This window comes from Dioscorea cayenensis, chromosome 18 (assembly GCF_009730915.1).
Source record: "Dioscorea cayenensis subsp. rotundata cultivar TDr96_F1 chromosome 18, TDr96_F1_v2_PseudoChromosome.rev07_lg8_w22 25.fasta, whole genome shotgun sequence".
NCBI lineage: Eukaryota > Viridiplantae > Streptophyta > Magnoliopsida > Dioscoreales > Dioscoreaceae > Dioscorea > Dioscorea cayenensis.
In genome coordinates this window covers 22,505,275-22,532,820 of record NC_052488.1, presented here as the reverse complement: position 1 = coordinate 22,532,820, position 27,546 = coordinate 22,505,275, and the positions used below count along the sequence as shown (strand labels likewise).

Here is a 27,546-nt window from a genome sequence, read left to right as displayed (position 1 = left end):
TATGGTTTAAGATTGCTTATGCTTATTTATAGTTATAACTAATTAACTTTGAACCTTGAGGAGTCAGGGTGGTATAATTTTAAGTTTTTATAAATGTGTGTGTGTATATATATATATATGTATTTTAAAGTATTATATAGGTTATATTTGTAAAATTAGTTAATCAAATTGAAATTGTTTTGATTATATGGTTTATAAATGGATTGATTGGTAATTTGGGTTTGACCCATTTATTAAATCGGGCTAATTGATCAATCCATGACATGATCCATCAACCATTTTGACGCTTAAAAAAAACCCGTAAATTAAATATAAAAATAGTGGTTAAATATTAAATCCTAACGAATCGGGTCTGATCCTAGCTCCAAGATCCGAAACCCGTTATGATAGAAACCGTTAAACTGGCGCCTCATTCATTATAAAAGGCCCTCTTTCAAACCCGTCTTCGCGCCTTTTCTTTTTTCTATTCATTTTCACGAGCGACCATCGAAACGCTCGAGAAGGAGCTCCATCTCCACCTCAGAGATCAAGGTACTGGTTTTGCTCCTTCTCGCTTGGTGATTCCTCCTTCTTTGTTGTTTGATTCCAACTTTCTAGGGTTGCAAACGGATTTCGTTTCGGAGCAGTAGCTAGCTACCAAGATTTATTAGTTTCTTTTTTTTCTTTTTTTTCTTTTGTTTTATGGTTTTAGGGTTTTGATTTGTGGCGATTGGATTTCTTTTTCTAATGCCAAGAAGGGTTGAAAAATTTTATCTTTTTTTTAGTCAGTTTCTTGATGTATCTGAAGTGTTTGAGAATTTGATTTTGGTTGATTTGAGACTGATTGGGCCAAATGGAAATGAATTTCTCTTCTTTTTCCTCTTTCTTGCTGATCATGGAGCCGTTGAGGTGGGATTGGTAGTATAAAGAAGAATTTAATCATACTCAGTTCATTGAGAATGGTTTCTTTATTTTGATTCCTTCAGAATGGACTTGGGAGGCAACTGGAGGCCTCCTTTGGGGTTTCCACGGGACGATGTACCCGGTCATGGCAATGACATATGTGGTTTTGCCTATTTGATTCTATATTTCACATATTTGATTCTGATTTCACATGTTCTTTCCACTCCCCAGGCAGATTAATGGCCATGTTGATGCATGAAAATGTCTTTTCAATTTTCTGCTTTGATTCAGGTCAAACTTATTTGTAGTTGTATGGTGGGATTTAATTTGCTGTAGTTTTAAAATATAGAATGAGTGTCAAATCACGTCCAAGTCAAAATCCTTGAGAAAAAGTATTACACCCGTATAAAGAAGTGAATTTCTCTTCTTTTCCCTCTTTCTTACTGATCATGGAGCAGTTGAGGTGGGATTGGTAATATAAAGAAGAATCTAATCATACTTAGTTCATTAAAAATTGTTTCTTTATTTTGGTTCCTTCAGAATGGACATGGGAGGCAACTGGAGGCCTCCTTTGGGATTTCCACAGAACAATGTACCCAATCGTGGCAACCAAAGGTGTGGTTTTGCCTACCTGATCTATATTTTGCATGTTGTTTGATCTCTGTGATTTACATATTAATTTAAATATTTGATTGAATAATCTTGATCATACTCAGGGTTCCTTCTACTTATGCATGAAAATGTCTTTTTCTTTTTCTGCTTTGATTCAGATCAAAATTATTTGTAGTTGTATTGTGGGATTTAATTAATTTGCTGTAGTTTTAAAATATAGAATGCGTATCATATCACGTAGAAGTCAAAATTTGTGAGAAAAAGTATTACATTCATATGTGGAATGTAATATGCTGTGATATTGATCACTTGTTCTGATGGTGCAAGAATCATAATTCAATGTATAACTTGTGCACTGGCTCTTGGCAAGTAGACAGAGTAGGCTGAGGTTCAAATAACCCAAGCATTTCTTGCAATGTTTGTGTGTGTGTGTGTGTGTGTGTGTGTGTGTGTTCTGGAAACTTGAGAATAAATGGACTGAAATTCAACTCAAATAAGCTCTGGAGATCCATGCTTTCGCATGCCAAATAAGCTCGTGGAATCAATGTTGCTGTTGTAGTTTTGGAGTTCATGAAATATTCTTTTGATCGAGAATTTGTTTAAGAGGATGCTAAGCTAAGCTCATCATTTGACTTGTGTCCTAGCATAAGAAATATTGGGTTGGCTCCTTGACATTAAAGAGTGTCATGGTTAATAAACAAATCTCTTGTGAGCTAGGTTGGTTCATATGAAGGTCAAGTCCAGTCTTTCAAATTCTTTCGTCAGAATTTTTTTTCTTGAATGAGTTTTCAGATTATAAACTTAATATTTGTGCTTAAGAGTTTTGATAAAATAGTTTCTTTATGCTGATCATCCTTCTTGCCTTTTGCGATTAGAACTTTGGATATGTTAGAGAGATTATTTTGAGTCATGTTTTGGTCTTGATTAAGGTTTTCTGGGCATATATCTTGTTCAGTATGTTTGACATGCTGCAAGTTGTTTAGGCTTAGTCTAATTTTGACCCAAAACTAAACTTTGATCCTGACCTATACATTAATCAAAGTTACCATCTTTCATAATTAAAAGCAGACCTGGCATTGCTAGATTCCAATGCTGATCATCACCAAATAAGATGTGTTTGATGTTTCTTGTCAATCCTATAAATTTTTTTTTTCAGCTTCCAGTGATTATCTTGTTTGCCTGCAGACCCTCCAGTTGAGAATTAAGAGGTTTGCAGGGAAAACAATACTTAAAATCTGATGAAGCTCTTGAATGGCTCCACTTTTAATTATGAGTACTCTTGGTGAAATTTTGGCTTCTCTCATAGCCGGTGTCTTTATTTTCTCTCACACCATGTCTAGGGAATGCATCTTTTGACCTGTTAGAAATACACCCTTTTGTTTATTATTCAATTTTTCTAGAAGAAATATGATCATATATGATCTTAACCCTTTGTTTTTTTCCACTGTCTAAGCTTTTTTTTGCTGTGACCTGTCATGAGATCATCGTTGCCCAAGCGTTCTCATCGGCATCCTTTTGCTTTAAGTTAAAAACGAAGTTGTGTTGTTTTTCTCAAGTATTCTAAACTTGCAGGAGATTTTAACTTTGCATTTTCTGCAGTTCTCTGCACTTCATTCAAGACCGTCTTCGTTGGTTTTTCTGTACTGGACGTGGTGGATTTTGTAGAACATGGTAAGGCTTTTTCTGTTCTGTCTAAATTATTTTTCCTGTGATCCTTGAACTTGTATTTTATTTGAAAATTTCAACCTAGCCTCATCTTTATGAAATTTTAGATATTCTTAAATATATAAATTTGCAGGGGCAGCTTTTATTGCAGCACTTGCGGCCAACCTGGGCACTCTGCCGAGAAATGTCCAAGAAGTCAGATTTGTTACAGATGTGGGCAACCGGAGTAAGACTTTCTTACATTTAGTAAATATTATTACTATTATTTTGATAAAATAGACAAACTATATGTTAGAGACGTGTTTGTGTTTGGTTTTCTAAATATGTCATGTACTTTCACCTTTTTATATCGGGTAAAATTGATATTTAATTTTAGTCCACTCTTAGGTAATCTTACACCAATAAACTATGAATGTTGTTGGCGGTATAAACTATTTATTTTTTTTTATTTCTTGAGCTGAGTTTATACATGAAAATGTCATCTTTGGTGACTAAAATCCAAGCATGAATATTAAATATTAGATTTGTTTGATTGTGTCTTTCCAAAGCTGAATATGGTTTTATCTCTTCCTTTGTAACTAACCTATAGCCTTGATAAAGTGGTTGTCAAATCTATGAAATCACTACCAATGACCTTTGGGTCTATTGGTACACGGGTCATCGATAAAGCTCGTGGTGAGAGTTCGATTCTTGGCTGAGGGCACATTTCTGGGAGTTATGAATAGTGGTTGTGTATGGGTGGTTTCGGTACCATGTAGCTGCCTCTATCTTCATTTATTCCACTCAGGGGCCATGCAGCGTCCCCCGGGTCTTTAGTGGGTTCGCCCCGCTACTCTTTCCCAATCTATGAAATCACTGCTAATTGTGCTACTTTTTACTTAAGGATTAGAGAATCCATGCAATTTGTTGTATTAGTCTCTCTAACAAATACTTATTCTTATCTGAAAGAATTGAAAAGGTGCTTGTGGCAGTTTCACAAATTTATCAAATTCAAGAATGAACAGTTCACCGAAAAGGTGTTGTTTTGTTTATGGAATGTCAATTTCATGATTTTGTGGTTTTGATGTTTTACTACCAGTCACTCTATGGAAGCATGCGACTACCAACCCAGGTGCTTCAAATGCAAGACACGTGGGCATTACTTCTATATCTGCAGAAATGACTTTAGGTGCGATGCATGTGGTCCAGACCAATTCAGCAGGTTAAATAACCTTTTATTACTTGATTATGTAGTTCATGAAGTATTCTTTTGATCAAGAATTAGTATATCACTATGGCAAGTGTCACGGCCTTCCCGCCACCCTATGCCGAGCGTGTAAGGTAGAACCTTTACAACAAATTACCGCTTGTCATTTGACTTGTGTGCTATAGAATAAGAAACATGGCCAATAGGTTTTTAGTCTATCGGTGTTAACTTCATTGTGAAAAATATAAGTGTAGAAATTTTATTGCTTAATTTTAAAATCTGCTAGATGTTATTATAGTAATGGGTTTTAAGAAAAAAAAAAAACTACCCCTTAACAATAATCAACAATAATCAAGATCATAGTTAAGAAGCAAATCCATTGTGAGCTAGGTTGGTTAATTATGTTAGGTGCAAACCAAACTTATTATTATTATTATTATTATTATTATTATTATTATTATTATTATTTTAATAAAAATAAAAAATCACAAATTTATTATAAAATGAATCAAGCATATTATTTGAACTTAATTTAAGTTAATAGTATGAAAAAGCTAGGCTTATATATTTAAATTTATATTTTTTAAATTAAACAAGGTGAGACTATTAGTTACTCTAATAAATTTGTTAGTCTATCTAACAAATTATAGATCAGGTGTTATAGATCATGTGAGACTTTTTTTAAAAAAATTTTAATAAATGTTTGCTAGATTTATTGTTTTATTTTTAATTTTTTTATAAATGATGATAAATTACATACTCTCAACTATTGAGTTGGGCAGAAATTGAACCTATACCTTCTATTTGAGACATGTTTTGGTCTTGATCAAGGTTTTTTGGTCATACATCTTTTGCTCAGTATGTTTGACATATTGCAAATGGTTACGCTTAGCCCAATATGGACCCAAAACTAAACTTTGATCCTGATCAAAGTTTCCATGTGAGCTGACATTGCTAGATTCCAGTGCTGATCATCACCGGATAAGATGTGTTTGATTTTTCTTGTCTATCCTATAAAATTATTTTTTCTGCCCCCAGTCATTATCTTAATTGCCTGCAGACCCATCTGCACAGAATAGAGCGATTTGCAGGGAAAACAATATTGAAAATCTGATGAAGCTCTTGAATACCTCTACTTTTAATTATAATTCTCAGTGAAATTTTAGTTTCTCTCATATCCGGTGTCTTTATTTTTATTTTTTTTCTCACACCGTGTCTAGGGAATGCATCCTTTGATCTATTAGGAAATGCTTTTTGAGTTAAATGTGGATAAACCACAAATTTATTGAAATAAAAACAGAAATACAGAGGTAAAGTCATCTCTCACCAGTGGTGAGGAAGTACGAAGAAACAGTAAAAGAGAAGAAATGTTTTATTTCTCTTATTTATTATTCAATTTTTCTAAAAGAAATATGATCATATATCATCTGAATAAGTTGTGTTATTAAATTACATGAATGTTCTCAAGTATTCTAAACTTACAGGATATTTCACCTATGCAATCACTGCATGAACTCTCAGCACTTCACCAAAGACTGTCCCAATATGCTTGTTTGTCCCATTTGTGATAGGCGGTAAGACTTTTCAGTTTTGTTTAAATTAATTAACTTTTATGTAATTTTTAAGTTTATTTCTTATTTAAAAAGTTCAACTCATACCCATCTATATGAAATTATGAATATTCTCAAACATCTAAAACTTGCAGGGACAGTTACCATTGCCATAGCTGCTATAGAAATGGCCATTCCGCCATGCTATGTCCAAGAACAAATACTTGTAGCAAATGTTGCCGACCGGGGTAAGTATTTTTGCATTTGATATAAACTATCTATTTTTTATTGAGTGAGTTGATTTTTTATTTGAAAATTCCATCTTTTCGCCACTAAAATCCAATTAGAAATACTATATTTTAGATTTACATATAAAAGATGTGTTTCCCTGCTTCTTTCATAATCAAGAGGTAAATTAATTTCTTTTTCTTCCAGCCTATGTATTAACACTCCTATGTTGGTTCTTTCTTGTTGTGGTTAAAAGTAGAGCATGTATACTTTTAACCACAACAAGAAAGAACCAACATAGGCTGGACCAGGTATATTACACCCTCTAATTCAAACACACCCTCAGGAGAATTAACTGTATCTTCATTCTAACCTTTTGCCACTTGTTAGTTATTTCTTCCTAGTAACTCACCTGAAGCCAAGGAAATTTGCTTTATAAATCCATGAAACCGTGACTTACTGCGCTAGCTTTATTTAACTTGAGGGAGTTAATTCATCCTCTAACAAATGCTACTTGATATCTGAAAGAACTGAAGAAGTTACTGATGGTTGTTTAGGATTTCTGGGTCAATTTTCTCTCAATATTTTGTTGACAAAATATTACTAATTTTATAATTTTGTTGTTCTGATATTTCACCAGACACACGTCTGCAGAATGCACCTCACGAACCCTTTGCTACAATTGCAAGAATCTCGGACATTCTGCATATACCTGTAGGCATTCATTTATGTGCTATGAATGCAAAGCCAGGTAGTCTTTTTTTTTGGAGGGAAAATTATGGACAAATCACTGGTCCAATTTAAATTCTCAACCTTTTACATAGAGACGGAAATAAAATAGTAATTATTTTTATTGCAGGGGTCATAGGTTTCCCTGGTAATTACAAAGGTAGTATTTTTTCACCAGCTAGGCCATACTGTCATACTGATACTGTCATTGACAACCGCACTAAATAGCATAGAGCAGGTCTAGTCACCTTGCCAGAAATTTCAGCCATGAACCAGTGCAGTGTACCCTTCTGCCGTAGTATCTCTTTGTCCAAGTAGCATGCTACTTAATAATCATTGAGGCTTATCTCCTGATATTGCCAGATCATACTATAATACAGTGTTCATGAATTCTACACAATGTTTATCTTCTATGAGTTAGTCCACCAATTTCAGAATTTGCCAGATTGCTTTTACCATCACTTCTTTATGTTCACCTGGACAATTTCAAGAATGTGGCAAATCTTGTTCAACTGTGTTGTTCTTTCTTTCTTGTTTCTTTTCTTAATGCAGCTGGAAATTCTTTTTGTTCCATTTGTCTTTGTATGTGCTCAGTAGATCACAGTGCTGGAAGCGAAAAAATTAAGGTGGGATCAGGGAAATATAGGCTTAATTTGGAGGCGAGTAAGATTTTAATAAAATCAAAATTTATAGATTATTATTATTATTATTTTGACAAGAGAGACAAGTCATTCTAAACATATAAATGTTTTTTTTATTGAAAAAGAGTTAAATTCTCGACTTCCTGTATATGACTGGAGTGCTTTAACCAGTAGACAATTACTGAGGTTACTTAAAAAAAATAACACTATGTTTACCGCTAGAAAAATTATATTTCATTTTTCTCCTATGTTAAAAGGTTAAAAGTTTAAATTCCTCTCAACTCAAAAGTAGTTGTATGAAAAAAATAAAATAAATTTTTTTTTTAATTTTTTAAATTATATTAATATTAGTATACCCAAAGACACTAGTCCACAGATTAGTATAAATACTGGTTTATTTATTTTGTAAAAAAAATTTATTTTTAATTATTTTTATCAAATAAAGAGATTTTTTTTAAAGAAAAAAAAATAGATTAACACAAGAGAACAATACACCATAGCGATTACAACAATATAGTACAAACTTAAATCAAACAACTCTGTTATTTAAAAAATTAAAATGCAGATGATATAATTCTTGGCATTGGATGTCTACTTGCAATGGTGTTATGTGATGGTTAAATGGAATATAAAAATTAATAACAGAACCCCTTCTGTGATATTCTGCTTTCATTGAAAATATGAAAAATATTTATTAAAAATATGTTATTTTTGTTGTTTTCTTAATTTTTATATATGTAAATTCTCAATAACCTATAATCTTTGACTTTCTATGGATGTGAGGTATCATGTTCTTTGAGAGATAAAAATATAATTTTTTTTAAAAAAATTCAATAATAAAGAAAAAAAATGCAGTATTCTTCTTGGCAAATAAAACTAAAGTTCTATTAAACACAATTTAAAATAATTAATTTTGATGATTAAAAACATAGTTTAAAGTGCAACGCTAGGACATTTCCTTGTCTCTCTCTCTCGCTCTCTCGCTCTCTCGCTGCGCTCGTTCTCGAAACCACCCTCAGTCTGTGGCGGAGCACGGCCTCATGGAGTCCAAGATAGACGAGCTCCGTGCCAAGGCCATCGCCTCCCTTCCCAGTTCCAGCCCTAATCCTAGCCCCTCGCGGCGGCCCAAGTCCTCTGGCTCCCGGGAAGAAGGCGAACTCTCCCCCAGTTATGAACCGGTAGGGTTTCTAATCGCCCCATTTCTCACCTCGTATCAGCTTGATCGATGACCTATTGTTGGTTTCTGAAGCTCAAAGATACCCTGATGGCTGTTTATGTGCTTTGGCCCCCTTTTGTGGATCATTTTGAACCCTATTTATGATAGAAGAGATGATTCTAATGTTATCTCATTCATATGCAGCAGCATTTGATCCAGGCTATGACACCAATGTCTCCTTTATTCGAATCTAATTTAGAATGAATTTTTAGATCATTATGTCGCAACCAGGCATATCTTTTATTGTTTGCTATTGCTTCTATATCCCTGCCTGGTTGAAAATTTTGAACTGTTGATGAAATTTTGGTGAGACATTGGGAAAATATTGGATTATGGAATAGGTGGGAGTGTGATTTATCTGTATGTGTGCCCACGACACTCTCTGCAACACACTTGTGTGAATGTGCATTTTTGTGTGTGAGTGTGTTTGGGCGATTGTGTCTTCGAATTGTTTGATCAGTTGGAGGCACACATCGGTATCACTGAATTTGCATAAACATTTTGGCTAACATTTATTCTTTTAGCTCCACTCCAATTTGCATAGTGGTTTGAGAATGGATTTTTAAGTCATGCTGTTGTTGATTGTCTTGCCTTTTGTAGGCACTTTTGTTTCCTCCTCGTGTCCAATGTGGTTGAAGAATACGCCGTTAGATGACATGTTAGTGAGATGTGAGTTGTATCGAAATATGTGATAGGTGTAGTCTTTCCAATCTACCGTTTTGTCTGTGGTGCATGTTTGCCCACGCACATGCACGTGCACTTGGGCCTGTGTACGTGCATGTATTTGTGCTTGTTAGCGCACTTGGGTGGTTAGTTGTGTGTATGAATTGTTTGCTACTTGTCATAGATTCCAGAACAAGTTTTGTCGAAAGTTTTGCTCTTTTTAGCTCCACCATTCCTATTTGCGTAGAAGATTTGAAATGAATTTTTAGAACCTTCTCATGTGACTATGTGAGTACACATACCTTTTAGACACTATTGTTTTCTTTGCTTCCCTAAGCTGTTGAAGAATCACATAGTTAATTGACATGTTAGTGACATATTGGGAGCGCAATGGCATATGTGAAAGGTGGAGTCCTCGTGATCTTTTATTTTGTCTGTGTGCCAGTATGTGTGTCTATGCGTAGGAGTGCATATATTGTCATTCCAGTACTTTTCATTTATGTGTGTATGGGTTGTTTGACGTGCACCAGAGATTCATGAGCATATCATTGTGCTTGCATTAAAAAAATTTTCTGTGTTTCTTTAAGCTCAAATCTGCCAATTTGCATGGCATGTTTTAGAATGAGTTTTTAGATGCTTATATTCCCAGTACACATGCTTTTTTAGGCACTATTGTTTCCTTGGTGTCTCTCTGCGTGGCTGAAAAACCACATAGTTTGACGATGTGTTGGTGAGATATGGGGAGAATATATGGTCATGGGAATAGGTGGAGTCCATGTGTTCTATCATTTCATGTGTGTGTGTGTGTGTGTGTGTGTGTTTAAGTTGTTTAGCATGCACCAGATGTTTGTGAACATATGACCAAATTTTCATAGAAGTTTTTGCAATGCTTCTTCTTTTAGCTCATCATGCCAATTGTAATGCCATAAGTAATTCAACTTCTCTTTTCTCATCTCAGCACTTTAGTTGATTGCGGAATTTATGAAACACTATCTAGTGATATACGGATCACCTGTTGCCTTTTATCATTGATAAGTTGATTGCGGTATTTATTAAGCACCCTTTATTTGTAACCAGATCTCCTTTTGTTTTGTTTCTTTTATAGGGTACTTCTATTTCTACTACCCTGCAAGAGGATAAAGCATCGATTGAGCCTGATCCTGGTCCTGTGTTGATAGCCTCTTCTAGAAGTTTGAAAACTAGCATGCCGACATCAAAGGCAGAAGGTTTTTATCGACTTCCATATCTGTCAAAATTAATGTATGCCAAAGTTAGTGTCTGACTTATGTTCATATTCAATGAGTGTCATATTGTTTGTTACACGTATATCATGTTGTGTTGTCTTCAGGTTATGCTTTCTTCTGCTTGCTTATGAATTTATAGAAGAACTATTTAACATCCAACAAGGAAGAAAAGAAGTCAGATTCTTAAGAGAGTAGAATCTTTCAGAAGGAAAACATACTCCCGTTAAACACCCCCTCTTTTTCTTTCCTTTTTGTTGTCATTATGATAAATATTTTATTTTTACTTTTTAACATAACATTTTTCTCCGCTCAATTTTTCTGTAAGAAGCTTTTCCTTTTGTATTGGATTTAGTTGTGACATGATTTTTGATGATTTCCTTTGTATGGAAAACAGGTACAAATCTTTTGTTTGTTTATGAACTGTACTTTTAATATAATCTGGCACTTTGAGACTTCAATTTGGATCTGATTGGGTTCGCTTCTCTAGAATTGCATTGGTTTTTTTATATGATTTTCTTTCATCTTTTGAGCAGTAAATCAATATCGCACCAGCCATTTAGTTATGACCCATATGCAGCAGCATCAGGGATCAGTTGCGCAGAACTACAATCAATGCTTTAAGAAAAAGAAAACTACATTTAAATCTGAGAACAACCGAAATCTCAGTTGGCATGGGAAAGGATCAAATGATAATCTTGTTATAAGCTTCTCAGATGATGACAGTGAAAGTGGCCCTGAAGAGTGTAGACAAGAGAACACTCTAGGTGAAAAAGTTGATATGGCCAGAGCCAAAATGTCAAGTACCCCACCACAATTACAGACAGAAGTTCTGCAACATACACTAAGTACCAGAGCAAAGCAGGTTTGGAAGAAGGAATATGCATGCATGCCATCCATCTCTACGAACTTTAAAAAACCTGGAACCAAGGACAGGGGTCCTCTGGCTTCTTTGGTTGATAAGGAGTTGAACATTCAGAGGAATTCGTCTATTGCCAAGGGTTCATCAAGCCTTGAGAATGAATCACAACTTAGTGCAAATTTGGCAAATAAGCAACTGGCAAGTTTGAGACGTCAAATTGCTGTACGAGAGAATGAACTAAGGGTTCAACGGGAGAATGAACTGAGGGTTCAGCGAGAGAACGAACTAAGGGTTCAGAGAGAGAATGAACCAAGGGTTCAACAAAAGTCAACATTTCAAAGCAAGGAAATGGTTTCTGGTTTGTATAGTAACCAGCGTCAAGCTTATTTCATGAAGCGGGATGCCCAGGCTGCTGGTATCAATGTACTTACTTCTGCTAATACTATAGGCTTGCCACCGAAGGAACAAGCTCTAAAACGTGCAAAGCTTGATGAAAACGCGCACAATAAACTTATTTCTGGTGACCAAGTTCAAGGGCAAGTACTGTTTGGCACATCTAGTGATGATATGGGACACCATGGAAATAACAGAGGTACAAAAGATGCAAGCTTGCTAAGCCATAGTGTACATGTTCCTGTGCCATCTGAAGCTCCTGTTAACACAAGGAAAGGCAATGAATCTTTGGGGCCAACCCAGGAAGCTGCATCATTTATGGTTGGAAACCTTGGAATGCCCCTTCAGCTACAAAGTAAAATCAAATTTTCTTCTGGAATTTCTTGCAGTTTGGGCGAGTCTCATGATGGGAATTTGCAAGGGGATTCCAACACATTAACAAACAGACCGCCTGTAGATCAAATGATACTTTCTTTTGAGGTCCGTGCCCCTTATTGGACTGGCCTACTCCTAAATATAACATGCAGTTGGTGCTTCTCTCAATTGGTTTATTTTCTGATAATATTTCACTAGCGCCTAGGGAATTAATTATGAAAATGAACTTGTTATGCACATGGTATTGAACCTGTTTTTGTGATATGGTACTCAATTGTTGACATATGGTTATCAGGTACTTTTTCCATACTTATTGTCTCTTGCTTGAATTGGTTGGTGGGCTAGATGACTTGATAAACTTGTAATAATATGATGAATATTGACACCTGACTTTTTTAACTAATATGATAAACTTGATAACTGTAAAATGCATGATTTACTTTAGTAAATTTTATATATCAATTGAATTGCTGTTGAACTCTTTTCATCATATTTTGATGTAATTCTCTCTTTTCCTTGTACACTTGGCAGAGCTTACCAGATAATAGGCATTTAAACATCTCCAGGAAAAGTAATGCTTCTCCTATGTTTCTTGAGGATGCAACATACAAAGATGAACTAGAGAGAGGCCAGCAAACTATTCCTACAGTTGATGTTGGAATGCCTTTATCAACATCCACCAATGCTTTGGAGAAGTATTCTGTCTCTGTTCCCATGAGTAACTTGGTTAATGATGAGGTAAATCTATACATGTTTAATATAAGCATTTTCTTATGCAACTGTGCTATTGGCTCAGTATTTCCGCATAAACAGCAATTGGTTTAAAGAGATGCTTGTATCTATCTCATCCTGTTTAAAACAGACAACCATCTCAAGGGAGGGTAATACGAACTTGCAAACTTTGATCAAGTTGGAGGAATTACATGACAAAGAACTGGAAGAAGCACAGGAGCTTAGGCGCAGGTGTGAGGTTGAAGAAAGGCGCACATTGATTGCTTATCGTGACGCACAGAGAGCATTGATTGAGGCCAATGAAAAATGCACTATTTTGTATAGGAAGAGAGATTTATTTTCTTGTCAAGCTAGAGCTTTGATGATGGAGGCTTCAAGTTCTATGTGGCCTTCAAGTTGGCAGAATTCTAGAGGAACTAGGATGGACTTACCAAAGACTGCTCCAAGTGCTAGCTGCGATCTCTTACAGCATGTTGAACATGAAATGGCAGTTAATTGCCAGGCTATGTGTGAGTTGGGCTATGAGTCTAGCATCCAATGCCCTGATGTTGCTCTTGTTGACTTATCTAGTAACCCAATTAATGTATTTAATTATGGATCTGAACCCTGTCATGAACCAAATAGGGACTCCTCAGAACCTAAAGATGGCATTGGTATCATTGATGAGAATGCTTCTGCCAATAGCACTGAAGAGAATTTGCTATGTGATAACAGCATTCCTCGGTCAGGATTACCGTGTGATATTACTGATGGAAATAATGCAAAAAAACTTATGAACAAGCCTTCCAATGAGAATGTACGTGATTTTGAACTCGAAGCTTCTTTGAGGTCTCAACTAGTAGCAAGATTAGGTAAAAAATCTTCTTTGTGCAAGAGTAGTGATGGAAGTAAAACAAGCATCTTTGACAAAGAAGCTATTAGTACTGATGCCCACAAGAAGCCATGTACTCCTAGCATATTGCAATCTCTTGAAGGAGAGAAAAACCAAATACCAAGTTTTCAAGGTAATTCAAATAAAAGTTCTCCTTACTGATCTACTTATCATCTACTTGTCATACATGATTGTTAATTTGATTTTGTTTAATGTGCTGGTACCAGTTTATCTGAATCTGGTTTCTTGCTATGCTGTGTGCTTTCTCTTTGACCTTTTCAGTTTCTTGATGATTGATTTGCAAATTAGTATTATTTAAGCTTCTGGTTATTTTCTTTCACGATGAAAGATTTTCTGTCATTGGATAGGGTATTAGAATCTTTCAGTGACATATACTCAGAAGATCCAATGGACTTGAGTCTTTTGAAACACTGTACTAATTACAAAGTGATTTCTGTACTTTCTTATGTATTGAATATATTTGACTGCAATGTTTAGTATCATTTTACCATGTAGCAGCGCTTTTTCTTTGTTTGATTTTTTTTTCCCGATTTCATTCAATGCTGCCTAATGACTTAATTTTTCATATTTTTAGGTATTGAAAAGCCTCAAAGCTGCTTTGATGACTCCTCATCACAAGCATTTGCCCTGCCTCATGAGAATAATAATTCTTCAAATGAAGATTTTGTTAGGAATGACTATACAGTAGATGAGCCTCATAAAATTAGCAATCCTGGAAACTCCAACTCCATTTCAAAAGAATCCTGCTGGCAAGTGGCCATACCTGTTTTGTCCTTACCTTCTTTGGGTCTTCATATTGTTTCGAGGCATGCGAAATTTTTATTGTCTGAAATTGACCATGAGTTTCCTGAGAAGGATAGTGTGTCCAATAGTCCTCTAGTGGTGGTTGTTGAGTGCATGCCAGGTCGAGAGGACAACAGTTCAAGAGTGTATGGTGAAAGATATGGTGGAAATATTGAGAAAGATTCCCAATCAAGTATCCTTTCAATTGATTCCTTCTGGCCCTTCTGCATGTTTGAGCTCAGAGGGAGATGTAATGATGAGGAATGCCCATGGCAGCATTTCAAAAACTTAAAGCCGACTAAAGATTCAGTTGCCTTGGCTTCAGGTGTGTAGAAAGCAGTCTTTTCAATTTAATAGTCCAATTGATTACTTATTTCTTGTTATCTATAACCACAGACAGTCAAGTTGGTCATCCACTGACTCTTGGAAAAACTGCTGCTTCTTTTGGATCTCATTATGGCATTGACCGAAATCTTCTGCCAATTCCAACTTACCAAATTGGATTGTATCTTATGAAAGCCAGTTCACATCTATCACAGTCAATCCTGGCTCGCTACAGTTGGCAGTTTTGGCAAAGGGGTTTTTCCACCTGTTCTATCTTACCCTTTTCCTTTCAAAGGGTACTTCCTCCAGATGCAGTGTGTTTACAATCTGATGATGATCATAGTGCTGATGACCATAAAAGTAACAGGCCAGCTTTCTTCTTTCAAAGTCCAGATGGCATACTCGTATGTTGTATATGCTCCCACTGCTCTTTATTCGATTGATTGTACTTTGCTGCTCAATACTATTTTTTCCGTTGACAGATTTTTTTTTTTGGTAGAAACTTCTGTTAAACCAAATCTTTTCAAGTCATGGTTGTGTGACTCATGTCAGAATTCCTTTTTAGTTATGTGGAATTCATCTTGTGTTTCCTTCCTTTGGTTTTTTTTTCCTCTATTAATCCTAGGAAGCTTGACTTGAAAACTGTGGTACTATATTTTCTTATTTGGTAAAATAGAACTTTCTGCTTGTTTACTATAGCCAATAGAGATCCTATGGATGTCGTAATCATTCCGTGTTTCTATGTTAGCATTTTTTCTAGATTTACATTGAACTTTGTGGCTGCTACTTATCCTACATATGATAAGGTGCTATATTTGGTTGATTCATCCTGTCATCTAAATTTTGCTGTTTATAGTGTGCCGTTTTCATGAAGCTTTTTTACCTAAATGGTTAATGTGCTTTTCCTATTTTAGATCCAAGCCATGAAAGGATTGACCGATTCTGAGCAGTCATTGGAGTTGGCACTTGATTTGTTAAATGGCACATTCAACAGACCAGACCAAAAGCAGGTTGTACATCATATGATTTTTTTTCTTTATTTTTTTATTTTAGATAGGTCAATATATGTGTTGTGTTTTGAGGGTATTCTTTGCAGCGAGATGGTTCCATTAGGCATCTTTTGGAGTCATAGATCAATCCTTTATCAGAAGAATATGCTTTTTTTAGGCTTATGCACATTGTGCATGGCTTCAGTTTGTTTGAATAATTTGATTGGCGCCACTTATCATTAGATTTTTGTGTTTGCTAATTTTGTCAGGCTCTATCATTGTTGTCACGAAGCATTGAGGCTTACCCCAGTTCAGTCAACCTATGGGTCATCTATTTGCACATTTACTACTGTGGGGAGATGTGCCAAAGGAATGATGACTTATTTCCATATGCAGTACGCTACCTTTTTTTTAGATTCTATTGTTCTTTACTTTATTAACATGACAATTGCCATTATAGAGGATTTTGGCCATTAGTTGGTTTAAATGATTGATAATACCCTTTGATGTAGCCTGGTTCTAAGATCATTATGCCTTTCTTGTTTGATCTGCTGAATGCATCCATTATATACATGAGTTTAGCATGTGAATACCATGCCAGGTAATACTCAAATGATTAATTCTGTTTTTGTTTGTCAACAATAATTGATGCACAAAGGAAACATCAGTGATCCTGAAGCCTTCATTGGCGCAAGGACCAACCAATATCAAGTGTGATACAGAGATGGAATATTACAAATGGGTTTTTTTTCCATGCTTTGTCGCATATGTTTGTCTTGTTATTTTCCGGAAGTTGTTTGCTTAAGTCCAGATTTATTGTTTGTTCTACTGGTTTGGATGGCTTGCCAATGTTCAGTTCCATTGTGAATCTGAGTTATATTTGGTCTCACAGTAAACATGTTTGAAGGAAACCATATGCATAATTTTAACTTTACCATATATCATTCCCCATGCTCATTCTGCCCATTAAATTTGTATCAATAGACAATAACTACCTTTCTGTGATCTTTTGCTATATATATATATTTGATTTGATACTCTGATTACCTGATAGTTTCTGAGGTAAAACTTTGTTTGATAGTTGTCACATAATGATACAATTCTATTCTCTTTTTTTTTTTAGGTGGAACATAATAAACATTCTTATGAGTTGTGGCTTATGTATATAAACAGCCGGAAGCAGCCTAGTGATCGATTGAATGCGTATGTGAGCGCACTGAATGCTTTTTCCAACAAAGTAGATGCCTCTGGCAAGGCGAGAAAGTATATTAGTGCATGCATATTAGATATTTTCCTGCAGATGGTTGATTTCCTTCAGATGTCTGACAACGTGGATTGGGCCATCTATAGAACCTACCAACTTGTGAGGCCAAATTCCAACTCCAATGACAAATTGTTGTCCAATATGTATTCACAATTGATACTATCCGATAGGTGTATGTTCTGGTTTTGCTGTGTGTATCTGACCATCTACAAGAGGCTTCCTGAAGCTGTAGTACTACAGTTTGAATTTGAGAAAGAGCTCCCATTTGAGTATGAATGGCCTTGCGCTCAAGTTGGAAATTATGAAAAAGACCAGGCTTTAGATATAATGAGATTTGCAATAGACAAGTTGACACTAGACTGTGAAGACAACAATGAAAAGGATCCTGTAGATCAGCGGCCGCTGCACTTTCTAGTCATTTGCCATCTTAGATGTGCAGCAGCACTTGAAGGGTTACATTGCTTAGCTGATTTGTTGGTCAAATACATGAGAATGTATCCAACCTGCATTGAGCTTATTCTTTTGTCAGCTCGGTTGCAGGCAAGGTGCAGAGAACATGATGTGCTGCGAGGTTTTGAAGAGACACTTTCCGATTGGCCGAAAGAAATTCCCGGCATACAATGTGTCTGGAATCAGTATTTTGAATTCATTCTGAAGGAGGGTGGGATTGAACTTGTGCAGAAGGTGATTGACCGCTGGTATCATAACTTTTCATGCGTCAAACAAGATACGGAGACTGGGAATACGGTGGAGATGAAAAATGATTCAGTGAAATTGCCTTCACATGCATATCTTTCTACCTCAAGGGATGATATCTTTAGTGTGCTTAATCTTAGTCTTTACAAACTGCTGCACAAAGACCATTCACAAGCATCTGCTGCAATCAGTAAAGCATTAAAGTTGGCAACCTTGGAGGATTTCAAGCATTGTGTGAGAGAACATGCTGCGTTTGTGATGATTAGCAAGTCAAAAGATGTGCAAGATGCACCAAGTGTTTTACTAGGGCTGATAAAAAGCTACCTCAGTGATTGCCGCTTTTCCATTGTACAGCAACCCTTGTCAAGAAGATACTATCAGAACATTAAGAAACCTAGAATCCGACAATTGGTTAACAAAATACTTGGGCCAACTTCTATGGATTATTCCCTACTAAATTCTGTCCTCGAAGCATGTTATGGCCCATCGCTTCTTCCAGAGCACTTTGACAAGCCGAAGGATTTGGTTGATTTTGTTGAACCTCTGATGGAAGTTGCACCTTCAAACTATGTTTTGGCTTTATCAGTGTATAAATTGACTGGCAAAACGTTCAACCTCACGAGTGTTGTATATGATGCAGTAATGTTTTGGGCAACAACACTTCTGGTTAACTCCATCCTCCAGGCTATCCCTGCAGCACCAGAGCAAATATGGTTTGAGGCTGCTCATGCTCTGAAAGATTTTGAATGTGGAAGTATTACTCAGTGGTTCCATCAGCTGGCAGTTTCTGTGTATCCTTTCTCAGTAAGGTTGTGGCAATCCTATTTGGATATATCTAAGAAAACTGGAAATGCCGATCTAACTGTAAAGATGGCAAAAGAAAGAGGTATTGAGCTTTGCTAGGTTTCATATTGCCTTTTATTTTGCTTTTTACCATGTTATAGGACAGTGTTGCCATTAGTGGTGAGAAGGGACCTGGAGGGAGTTTTGAAATCCATGGAGATTGTTGTCCCACTGGATGTGCGGATGCAACCATCCAGGTTCTATTGAAATTCTTAATGATTATATACTTTTTCTTTTTTCAACATGTACATACCTTCCCCTGCCTTAAATACAGTGCATTGTTATGAGATCAGTTTTGTAAATTGCATGTGATTACAAGGTATATGCATTTGATTTCGTCTTGATTTCCATTGAAAAACCTATGTTTTATGGATCTCTTACAGGATATATGAAATTATATAACCATAATGTTGTATCATGTTGTTGTGCCCGAGTTACATGCAGGTATATTGGTGGTGGCCTCATCACAAGAAAAATCAAAGGACAAGATAATACAATTAATTCCTCATCAACACCATGAAACTGAAGGTAAAAACCAAGCATTTGATTAATGTTTAGCACAAATACATACTTTATTTAGCAATTTAGAGTATGTTATACAAAAATTTTATGAACAAAGAATCTCCATATTTGATGGTAAAAGGAAAGTCAAAAGACATGAGTAGTAGATGATTCAGGGCTAGTGAAAACCACCTTCAGACCATGAATTATCGGATTTTCCATTGTGCTTAGTTCCATGATTATATGATCCATGGTTATTACTATTATCATCTTTGCCATCATCCCACCCAGCCCAGTCATCAGAACCAGATCTTCTCTTTTCCTGGCTTTTTCCTCCCACTTCTTCCCAATCATCCCATGAGTTAGAAGACCTGTGTTTTTTGCCTGAGGTGTTGTTACTTTCCCAATTATCCCAACCTTTGTTAGTTTTATAAGTTTCGTTATCAGAGTGACCAACTTCTTGCCTGAACCTTTGGTAGTACCCATTCTTCTCATTCTCTTTGAGTTGCCAATCATCCCCACCAGCCCATCCATTCCCATCTTTGGTGTATTCTTCAACCTTCTGTGAAGTCATTGCTATGACGTCTTTCATGATCCCCCATGTCTTGTGTCCAATTTCAGTGGTTTTTGTTGTTACAACGTTGATTGTTTCATTCACTTTGTAATCATAGCCACCATCCATCACCTGAGATTTTTAATATGCAAATGCATAGATATGTATCAAGTAATAGAAGTAGTAGCAATGCAATACTACTAGAATATGAGGGTATTTAATAAGGAGGTATGGTACCTTAGAAGTCAGTTCCTTTGTGCCTGCTTGGACAACGTTAGCAGCAGACTGAGCCGCTGAGGCAGCAGCTAGGGATAATCGACCGAAACCCTGTTCCATTACAAAAGACCCAAGTTTTAAATAATGTTTAATTTTTTGGTTCAAACAATCAAACTTTAATTGTCTTTATTTCTTCTTCATTAATTCAAACTAAATTTATCCGTGGGATTTGATTATTGATAGTAAATTTCCCTTGGACATGTTTATTAAAATTGTTAGATCATTTCCCTTGCATATATATATATATATGTCTATAATGCATATACGTATATATATATATATGTCCCAAAAATATGGATATAATTTAAAAAATAGAAAGAAATTTAAGAAAATGGGTTGAAAAAATTCTAGGAAAATATATCCCAGAATTCCTGGTATAAATATAATTGGCCAACGAAGAGCCAAAAGGTCCGAGTTATGTGATGAGTGTATATACATGGAAATTTTTAACACAAGTATTCAGTCTACAAAATCTACGTCGTATGTATATATATAGACACTAGTAGAAAAAATAGATGACAATATTTTTTTTTTTAAAAAAAAAAAAACCTGTTTTAAATATATTTAGTCTTATTATAATCTGATAATAATATATATATATATACACATGACTTCATGAGGGCCTTTTCTCTTTGGTTTTCAATATGTATAATATATTATATACACAAACGGTACCTGTGAAACAACGGAGACGGTGTCTTTGAACATGTCCCCTTGCGAGTTACTTCGCGGCGGCGGTGGCCCCGGGTTTGATCCGAATCCAACGTACTTGCCGCCCTGCGACGGCGGCACTCCCTCCGGCCTCACTTCATTCTCCGCCATTTTCATCGCGAAAAAGTTCTCCTTGTTCGCCTCCGAAGCCTCCATCTGCGCCCTTGTGTACATATCCTCCGTCGACCTGGATCGCGATGGTTGGGAGCCACTCCCCGCCCTGAAATCCCCCACTGTCTGGTTCCTCCTCATGTTATTATTCGACGATCGGAAGTCGTCGTGATCCCAATTACCCCCGGTCTTACCCGCCGCATTGTTGCTTCCTGTCGGCGGCTTACCACCGGATTTCTTCAGGTTCTCTTTCTCGACGGGAGGGTCTTTCCAGGTTTTGCCTTCGGCTAAGGCTTGGATGCGATCGCGATAAACTTCAGCGGCATTGGTGTTGTACTTGGTGACAATGTCAGTCTCTTTAGGGATGCCGTAGCCGGAGAGGAAGGCGTTGAGGCGATCGTTACCACCAGACTCCATCTTCTTGAGTTGGATCTCGGACCAGGAGTCCATGGTGACTGAGCGGACGAAGCTGATGTGAACGCCGAGGCCACGGTGCTTGCCGGAGCACTCGAGGCACATGAAGACGCCGTAGGATACGGAGGCCCATTGAGGGTTCTTCTGAGAGCAATCAACGCACGTCTTGTTCCCCGGCTGTGCCTGGACCTCCCGCAGCCTCCGCGACGCCGCAGCCATGTGTTGAATGTTGTTGATCTCGACCTTGATGGATCTGTGGAGGAGAAAATTGGGAGTGGGGATTTAGGAGGGGAAGGAGGAGAAGGTGATGGTGAGGAGTTTGGAGGTTGGGCTTCCCTCCACCTCTACTTCTCCTTCTCCTTCTCTCGTGGGATTAATTATTTGTGGCATGTCTACCACACCGAGAAAACAGACCCCAAATCACGACCACACTTAGTACGGATATCCACCCCCATTGTGGTGGATCATCATCATCTTTATGGGCCTGGCCTGCCTATGAACATACATACATACATACATACGGGTGGAGGGATGGCATTTTCAATGAGCCCGCTTAATTTTTAAATGTTTTAATTTACGTGATTCCATACCTTATCATAATAGCCATGACATAGCTAATCTTTCTTTTAAGTAAGTAATTAGCTATGTCTACATATAAAACATGAAATAATAATAATAATGAGAACAATAACAACATAACAATGTAGTAAATTTTACTGACAACAACAAGATCACCTCGAACCTTATTGACATCATCAAGCCAAGGCAAACGAAATAACGATGCCCCTCAAAGTCTCAACAACAATATCACATACACATGACCACAATGACGTTATAAATTGTGAAAATAATATATAATAATAATAATAATAATAATGCAGCTTAGCAAGAGAAAGATCAAGTCAAAACTACAATTGTGATGAATCATAAAGGGCGGGGAGGGATGGGCTTCTCAACAACACACAGGGTAAGATACAAGAAGCCCGCGAGTGCTATGCAGAGCGCCACGAGCATGACTATCAGCATGGCTTGGAATGATATGTAAGGACTCAAGAAGAACACAACGGCAATTGCGGCACTTTGCCAAACCTTCATTTGTCCAAATGCTGATTCCAGATCAAGTCCCTACCAATGCAAAGTTTCAGGATTACTAATTTATGATGCTCTAGTATGGTAACATGTCCTAATCACTAAATATAGTACTCACAAATGTTAAATAAATAAATGATCTTTAAATGATGCGTTATAAGAGTCCTGAAACAAATAATGTTTCAAATGGAAATGATCCTTTCATTGTTGTGAAAATAAAAGGTCATTTTCAACCTATATATGACCATTGCTATGTCAAAATCACATTGGGCACGCCACATAAATAAATACAAGAGAAATGATGACATAAAATGGTTATTATCATACTGGGCATGAAAAAAATATATATAAACATAAAATAAACAACAATGATCAAGAAAAGTCTATATGAAAATAATGACAATGTGACAAATAAAATGAAAAGGTATCAAAGAATAAAAAGAAAAGAAGCAAGCAATTATTGGTGAAATTAGAGACTACTGTGTTAACTTTTATTACCTTTTCATGCTTGGAAAGGATACCAAGTAAAGCATTTAGTTGTGTGATGATGACCCCATTGCCTACACCCCATATGACAGCTATAAGAAGTGCATATACCGAATCAAGTGCTCCAGCGGTTACACTGCATCCCAGCAAAAAAATATAAATACAGCAAGTTCAAAGTGATTAAAGATATGAATGATACACAAGTTATACTCAGTTGCTTCCAATAAAGTTTAGTGACTTTAAAATCAAGTGTGTTACCTATAGCCAAAAAGAAGCCAAAGGAGGACTAAGATTTGAGGAAATGCTCCACAAAGTACAATTACAGTGACAGAAGAGATATCGGAGGTAAGCCGACCAGACACCAGAGAACACTGAAAGAAAGCACAATGAGTCGGTGCGAAATAAAATTGAACAAATCAATGTATCAAAAAAGTTTAGAAACAATTAATTTTTTACCAAACACATTAAAATCATTAAGGCTAATTGGACAACCATTGAAATACAAAAGATTTAGTGGGCCTGTCTGGCAGATTGAAAACTGCTTCTCATAAAAATAAAAAATAAAAAAAAAAAGAGTTCTCAGAATACAATCAGCTATAAGATTGACTAAGATCATTATAAATACAGTCCGATTAAAAAAGATAAAATATTGTCCTTGACAGGCAATTCCCAAGAGGATCTAACAATAAATAGTGATGTAACTTAGATCGTTAAAAGAGACACCAATTTAACATCGTTGTCCAAGGAAGTAGACATCTCACTAGTTGACCCTTAAACTAATAGATATCAAGAACTAAAATATAGATCAACATCGAAGAAGACAAATCGTAGATCAATCTAACATTTCCATGATTTGAATCTCAAAATAAGAGGTGGAAAACAATTGTGAACTACAAGATTACTTATGGCTCCTAAAAAATTTATTGAAAAGACTAGCTGTATTTTAATTTAATCAAGTAACTGCTGACAGGAATAGAGTCAAGAAATCTGTTGCAAATGGCATTGGTTGTGCAACTAGAACAATAGAGCAATTACGGAAGAAGAAAAGATTTCATCTGTTAATGCAGACCAACAAAAGGAAACATACAAGATAAAGGAAACCAAACTTAACAGAATTTTGTCAAAGTTTGAGGTTGTCAAAAATATATATATATATATCGCAAGGCAAGTAAAACATACAATTGCATCAGCAGCACCATACAGAGCCATTGCGCCACCTACGCCTGACACACCAAGTGCTGGTGTCACAACATGTTTTGTATATTCAGCCCTAATTCAGAATGGAAAACAAGGATACTAAAAACACTATGCAAAAATATATTGTTAGTAAGAAAACAGCAGTTTCTGAAAGAATAAGTATAGCATGCCATTCAGCGTACCATACAAAAGCTTGATGCAAACCAGAATATGCAAAAAGTGGAATAATCAATAGCATCCGTATTTCCAACATAGGGGCAAAAACAGACTCCAATATGGATCTTAAAGAAGGATGTCTCGCTGTAGCCTCATCTTTGTATTTTCTTGTAGAAATGAAGAATAATAGTACAATGCCCAAAACCATACAGATAAGGAAGACAGTAAACAATAAGCCAGTGCCAGCGACCTTGTCCTCCTACAGTAAAATCACAAGGGGGATAAGTAAAGCTTGTCAGAAGAACAAATATTAATATGCAAAAATATTTCAAGTAGGTGTTCCTGAAATTTATGAGGGCTATATACTACTTAAATGAAATGTAAGGTATGAATCAACATTACCCTTTCATTTGAAATTAACCTAAGTAGAGACTGTAGAGTATAGTGTTTGATCAGGTACAATATATATCAAAAGGGAGCATTAGAAGATTTAAGTTTGGCTAAAGTTATACACATGTACATTTCACACTACCAATAAGATTCTGAAGATACCCACCGTGTCATTTCTCAATAAAGCAAGTGTAAGCAAATTACCAGTAACCTGCAGCAATTGAAAATATATGGTCAAACCTTCAATGGCATCTTAAATCAGAACATAACATTCAAGGAAACATGAAGACAAATAAAAAGAGAAAAAAGGTTTTTTTTTATAAGGAACAGTAAAATAGGACATTTGCACCTGGGTACTAGCAAAAAAACTCCAAAATTCTCCATTAAAGTTGCCAATAATTGTGCCTTCATGGAGATGATGGTCTCTCGCATGGCTCCGTGCTGTGGATGTGAGATAAGTTCCCTGGTGCACCACAAAAAGGCACATTCATCACTTGATGCATGAAAAACTAGCATGAATAATGTTGCCAACCAACCTGGCCAACCCACAGTATTGATGCAGTAAAACCAAAATACACAGAAGCTGGCACCATTGTGTACCTGAAGCCAAGCACAATAGAAAATAATAAGCAACCAACCAACACGTAGTAAAACAACAATTTCAAGGCAGCTAAGTGTCAATATCTCTAAATGCACAAAAACAGATGATATTGACACAACGAAAAACAAACCACACAACTGAAACAAGAATCAAGATCAAACCAAGCATGAATGCTAGAATAACACCCTCAAACAAAATTAGCAAAAGGCAACAACAGAACAGGATCCTAAAATCCACCTCTCAGCACCATTTATACCTTGCATCAAAAGCACTAGTTATTACAGTAAAGTAAATGAATATTCAAAGCATCCAAATACAACACAAATCAAATTCCCGGACTTCCATAGTTGTTCCTCATTACAAAGGAGATGGGACACCAGACTACTTCATGCTTAGAGTGGTACAGCAAACAGAATGGCTGATAATCATATAATTGCATATCAAACTAAAAATAATAGCTTAAGAAACTATTACTACCAAGAAGTATTGATGCACGCGGTTAAAAGTCACAACAAACTGTACTAAATGTAAGGCAAGGACTCATTTAATAATTCATTATAAAAATTCAAAAAAGTCTTGATGCAGACCACGAGGGAATCAAGTTGGATGCTATAAACAAGAAGTATCCAGTAGAACCAAGTAACAATGAATTCTTCAATCCGAGCCTTCTGACAATCGGGGATGCCACAAGTGAGAACAAAGTGAAAGAGACATACAGAATCCCCATTGAAGTCGATCCCAGGCCACCCTCCTGAGGAAGATAACGCCAAACCACACATGTCAAACAAACGCCAAACCAGATAAAATCACAAAACAACGAAAAACCCAGAAATCCAAAGAACTCACCTTGTTGATCGTGCTTTCAAGGTTTTGGCAAGCATGATAAGCTGAGAAGATGAACAAGAACGCAATGCTAAGAATATGAACATCTCTAGCATGGTTTTTGGGAGAATTCAACTTAAATGAAGAACCATCTTCAACACCAACAATTAAAGGAGCAGCCTCATCACACTGCACAGAATCCATAGCCTTCTAGAACTCAATCAAGAAATCCAATCCAGACTCAATTATGGCAACATATATACGCCTTGAACAAGAGGTTCCAAAACGGGAAGAACCAATAGATCATCAAAGCTTCAAACACAACCACAGAACAAAGTATCTCCACAAGGAAACAAAATTCATTATTAAAAAAACAAATGAATAAATAAAGATTGCCTTTCCAAGTGGGTCCGCTTAACAAGAAAATATCGGCATAAATCCTAGAAATTTTGGACCACCAAGCAACCAAACGTCATTTAAAACCCTATTTTCAAAGTAGATGAACCATTCAATCATGCATTCAAGTATTGAGACTAAAAGGCAAAACTTTAGGCATAAAAACAATAACTTGTTGAAACGGGGCTGTATTCATGGACTCTACAAACCCGCCTAAACCCTAATTTCATCAAAACGATGAAGGAATGAAAAATAACAGCGATGGTACAAAAACAACCCCAAATTTCTCAACCTAAGAACTGGTGAACTTGGTGACAGCCTTTGTACCCTCAGATACGGCATGCTTCGAAAGCTCTCCAGGGAGCACGAGGCGGACGGAAGTCTGGATCTCCCGCGAGGTAATGGTCGGCTTCTTATTGTACCGGGCCAAGCGGGAGGCCTCTTGAGCAAGCTTCTCAAAGATATCATTGATGAAAGAGTTCATGATAACCATAGCCTTGCTTGAGATACCAATGTCAGGATGCACCTGCTTCAAAACCTTGAAGATGTACATCTTGTAGGTTTCGACTCCCTTCTTTATCCTCTTCTTCTTCTTGTCGCCGGAGTCCTTTGAAGGAATACGCTTCTCGGCCTTGGGCCTCTTCTCGGCGGGAGCCTTCTCGGCGACGGTCTTCTTCTCCGCAGCCTTGGGCGCCATTGATGTTTCGAATTCGAAGCGCAAAACAAAAGCAAAAGAGAGAAAAGGAGAAGTTTTGAGTCACGTGATAGTGTCATAGTGATGGTCTTATATTTATGAAGGGAAGAGACGAAATGTGATTGGCTACTTGGACTATCATCGGATTGATGAGTTGGATATCATCGAGTGGTCAATTTATAACAGATGGCCCAACAAATCGACGGCTGATAAATGATAGGTATGGTATACGTGGAATTATACCATTGGCTGATTGTAGTCCAAGGAGATCGATGAATTAAATGTATTAGTTTTGATTTTAAAACTATAATTTCTTTGGAGTATATTTAAGAAAAAAATATTATATTATTTACTACTTTTCATTTCAAAATAAGCTAAATCAA

At 36.4% G+C, this 27,546-nt stretch overlaps 5 protein-coding genes across 6 annotated transcripts; 2 read left to right on the top strand and 3 right to left on the bottom strand.

The window, feature by feature from the left end:
• The first annotated feature begins 452 nt into the window (after window positions 1-452).
• On the top strand, window positions 453-7,323 carry LOC120283020 (cellular nucleic acid-binding protein homolog). Its single transcript, XM_039289840.1, has 9 exons — window positions 453-531; window positions 1,423-1,497; window positions 3,094-3,165; window positions 3,293-3,385; window positions 4,238-4,360; window positions 5,830-5,919; window positions 6,051-6,143; window positions 6,764-6,874; window positions 6,983-7,323. The coding sequence occupies exons 2-9, from the start codon at window positions 1,424-1,426 to the stop codon at window positions 7,002-7,004; spliced, it is 678 nt and encodes a 225-aa protein (XP_039145774.1). The 5' UTR covers window positions 453-531; window position 1,423; the 3' UTR covers window positions 7,005-7,323.
• Window positions 7,324-8,466: 1,143 nt separating this feature from the next.
• Window positions 8,467-19,058, top strand: LOC120281822. Of its 2 annotated transcripts, XM_039288515.1 has the most exons (10): window positions 8,467-8,671; window positions 10,478-10,598; window positions 11,150-12,348; window positions 12,775-12,981; window positions 13,106-13,979; window positions 14,442-14,975; window positions 15,047-15,378; window positions 15,889-15,984; window positions 16,233-16,358; window positions 17,087-19,058. In XM_039288515.1, exons 1-10 carry the CDS (start codon window positions 8,534-8,536, stop codon window positions 18,824-18,826), a joined length of 5,367 nt encoding a protein of 1,788 aa, XP_039144449.1. In that variant the 5' UTR covers window positions 8,467-8,533; the 3' UTR covers window positions 18,827-19,058. The 2 variants fall into 2 exon arrangements, with proteins under 2 accessions (XP_039144449.1, XP_039144450.1); XM_039288516.1 differs by lacking the exon at window positions 8,467-8,671 and having other exon boundaries at window positions 10,478-10,632.
• A 271-nt stretch (window positions 19,059-19,329) lies between these two features.
• Window positions 19,330-21,906, bottom strand: LOC120282036 (probable ADP-ribosylation factor GTPase-activating protein AGD6). Its single transcript, XM_039288759.1, has 3 exons — window positions 20,772-21,906; window positions 20,058-20,147; window positions 19,330-19,952 (listed from the first exon to the last, which is right to left on the bottom strand). The coding sequence occupies exons 1-3, from the start codon at window positions 21,549-21,551 to the stop codon at window positions 19,446-19,448; spliced, it is 1,377 nt and encodes a 458-aa protein (XP_039144693.1). The 5' UTR covers window positions 21,552-21,906; the 3' UTR covers window positions 19,330-19,445.
• A 122-nt stretch (window positions 21,907-22,028) lies between these two features.
• LOC120282037 (UNC93-like protein 3) lies at window positions 22,029-26,413 on the bottom strand. Its single transcript, XM_039288760.1, has 10 exons — window positions 26,098-26,413; window positions 25,839-26,002; window positions 25,187-25,250; window positions 25,000-25,113; window positions 24,817-24,861; window positions 24,287-24,519; window positions 24,087-24,177; window positions 23,166-23,278; window positions 22,920-23,043; window positions 22,029-22,457 (listed from the first exon to the last, which is right to left on the bottom strand). The coding sequence occupies exons 1-10, from the start codon at window positions 26,275-26,277 to the stop codon at window positions 22,257-22,259; spliced, it is 1,329 nt and encodes a 442-aa protein (XP_039144694.1). The 5' UTR covers window positions 26,278-26,413; the 3' UTR covers window positions 22,029-22,256.
• Window positions 26,414-26,569: 156 nt separating this feature from the next.
• LOC120282038 (histone H2B-like) lies at window positions 26,570-27,251 on the bottom strand. Its single transcript, XM_039288761.1, has one exon. It carries the CDS (start codon window positions 27,164-27,166, stop codon window positions 26,762-26,764), a length of 405 nt encoding a protein of 134 aa, XP_039144695.1. The 5' UTR covers window positions 27,167-27,251; the 3' UTR covers window positions 26,570-26,761.
• Between the last annotated feature and the right edge of the window lie 295 nt (window positions 27,252-27,546).

What these genes read in the sequence shown, in the direction of transcription:
- LOC120282036 (XM_039288759.1), bottom strand. Translation starts at nt 21,551, where the DNA reads ATGGCTGCGGCGTCGCGGAGGCTGCGGGAGGTCCAGGCACAGCCGGGG. An exon ending in CCGTCTCCGTTGTTTCACAG is followed by an intron (nt 20,148 to 20,771) that starts GTACCGTTTGTG and finishes GTAATGGAACAG; the next exon opens with GGTTTCGGTCGATTATCCCT. An exon ending in CAAAGGAACTGACTTCTAAG is followed by an intron (nt 19,953 to 20,057) that starts GTACCATACCTC and finishes TAAAAATCTCAG; the next exon opens with GTGATGGATGGTGGCTATGA.
- LOC120282037 (XM_039288760.1), bottom strand. Translation starts at nt 26,277, where the DNA reads ATGGATTCTGTGCAGTGTGATGAGGCTGCTCCTTTAATTGTTGGTGTT. An exon ending in ATGGTGCTGCTGATGCAATT is followed by an intron (nt 23,279 to 24,086) that starts GTATGTTTTACT and finishes GCTTTCTTTCAG; the next exon opens with TGTTCTCTGGTGTCTGGTCG. An exon ending in TGGCTTCTTTTTGGCTATAG is followed by an intron (nt 23,044 to 23,165) that starts GTAACACACTTG and finishes GCTGGGATGCAG; the next exon opens with TGTAACCGCTGGAGCACTTG.
- LOC120283020 (XM_039289840.1), top strand. Translation starts at nt 1,424, where the DNA reads ATGGACATGGGAGGCAACTGGAGGCCTCCTTTGGGATTTCCACAGAAC. An exon ending in TGTCCCATTTGTGATAGGCG is followed by an intron (nt 5,920 to 6,050) that starts GTAAGACTTTTC and finishes TAAAACTTGCAG; the next exon opens with GGACAGTTACCATTGCCATA. An exon ending in AGCAAATGTTGCCGACCGGG is followed by an intron (nt 6,144 to 6,763) that starts GTAAGTATTTTT and finishes ATATTTCACCAG; the next exon opens with ACACACGTCTGCAGAATGCA.
- LOC120282038 (XM_039288761.1), bottom strand. Translation starts at nt 27,166, where the DNA reads ATGGCGCCCAAGGCTGCGGAGAAGAAGACCGTCGCCGAGAAGGCTCCC.
- LOC120281822 (XM_039288515.1), top strand. Translation starts at nt 8,534, where the DNA reads ATGGAGTCCAAGATAGACGAGCTCCGTGCCAAGGCCATCGCCTCCCTT. An exon ending in GCCGACATCAAAGGCAGAAG is followed by an intron (nt 10,599 to 11,149) that starts GTTTTTATCGAC and finishes TCTTTTGAGCAG; the next exon opens with TAAATCAATATCGCACCAGC. An exon ending in ACAGACCAGACCAAAAGCAG is followed by an intron (nt 15,985 to 16,232) that starts GTTGTACATCAT and finishes TAATTTTGTCAG; the next exon opens with GCTCTATCATTGTTGTCACG.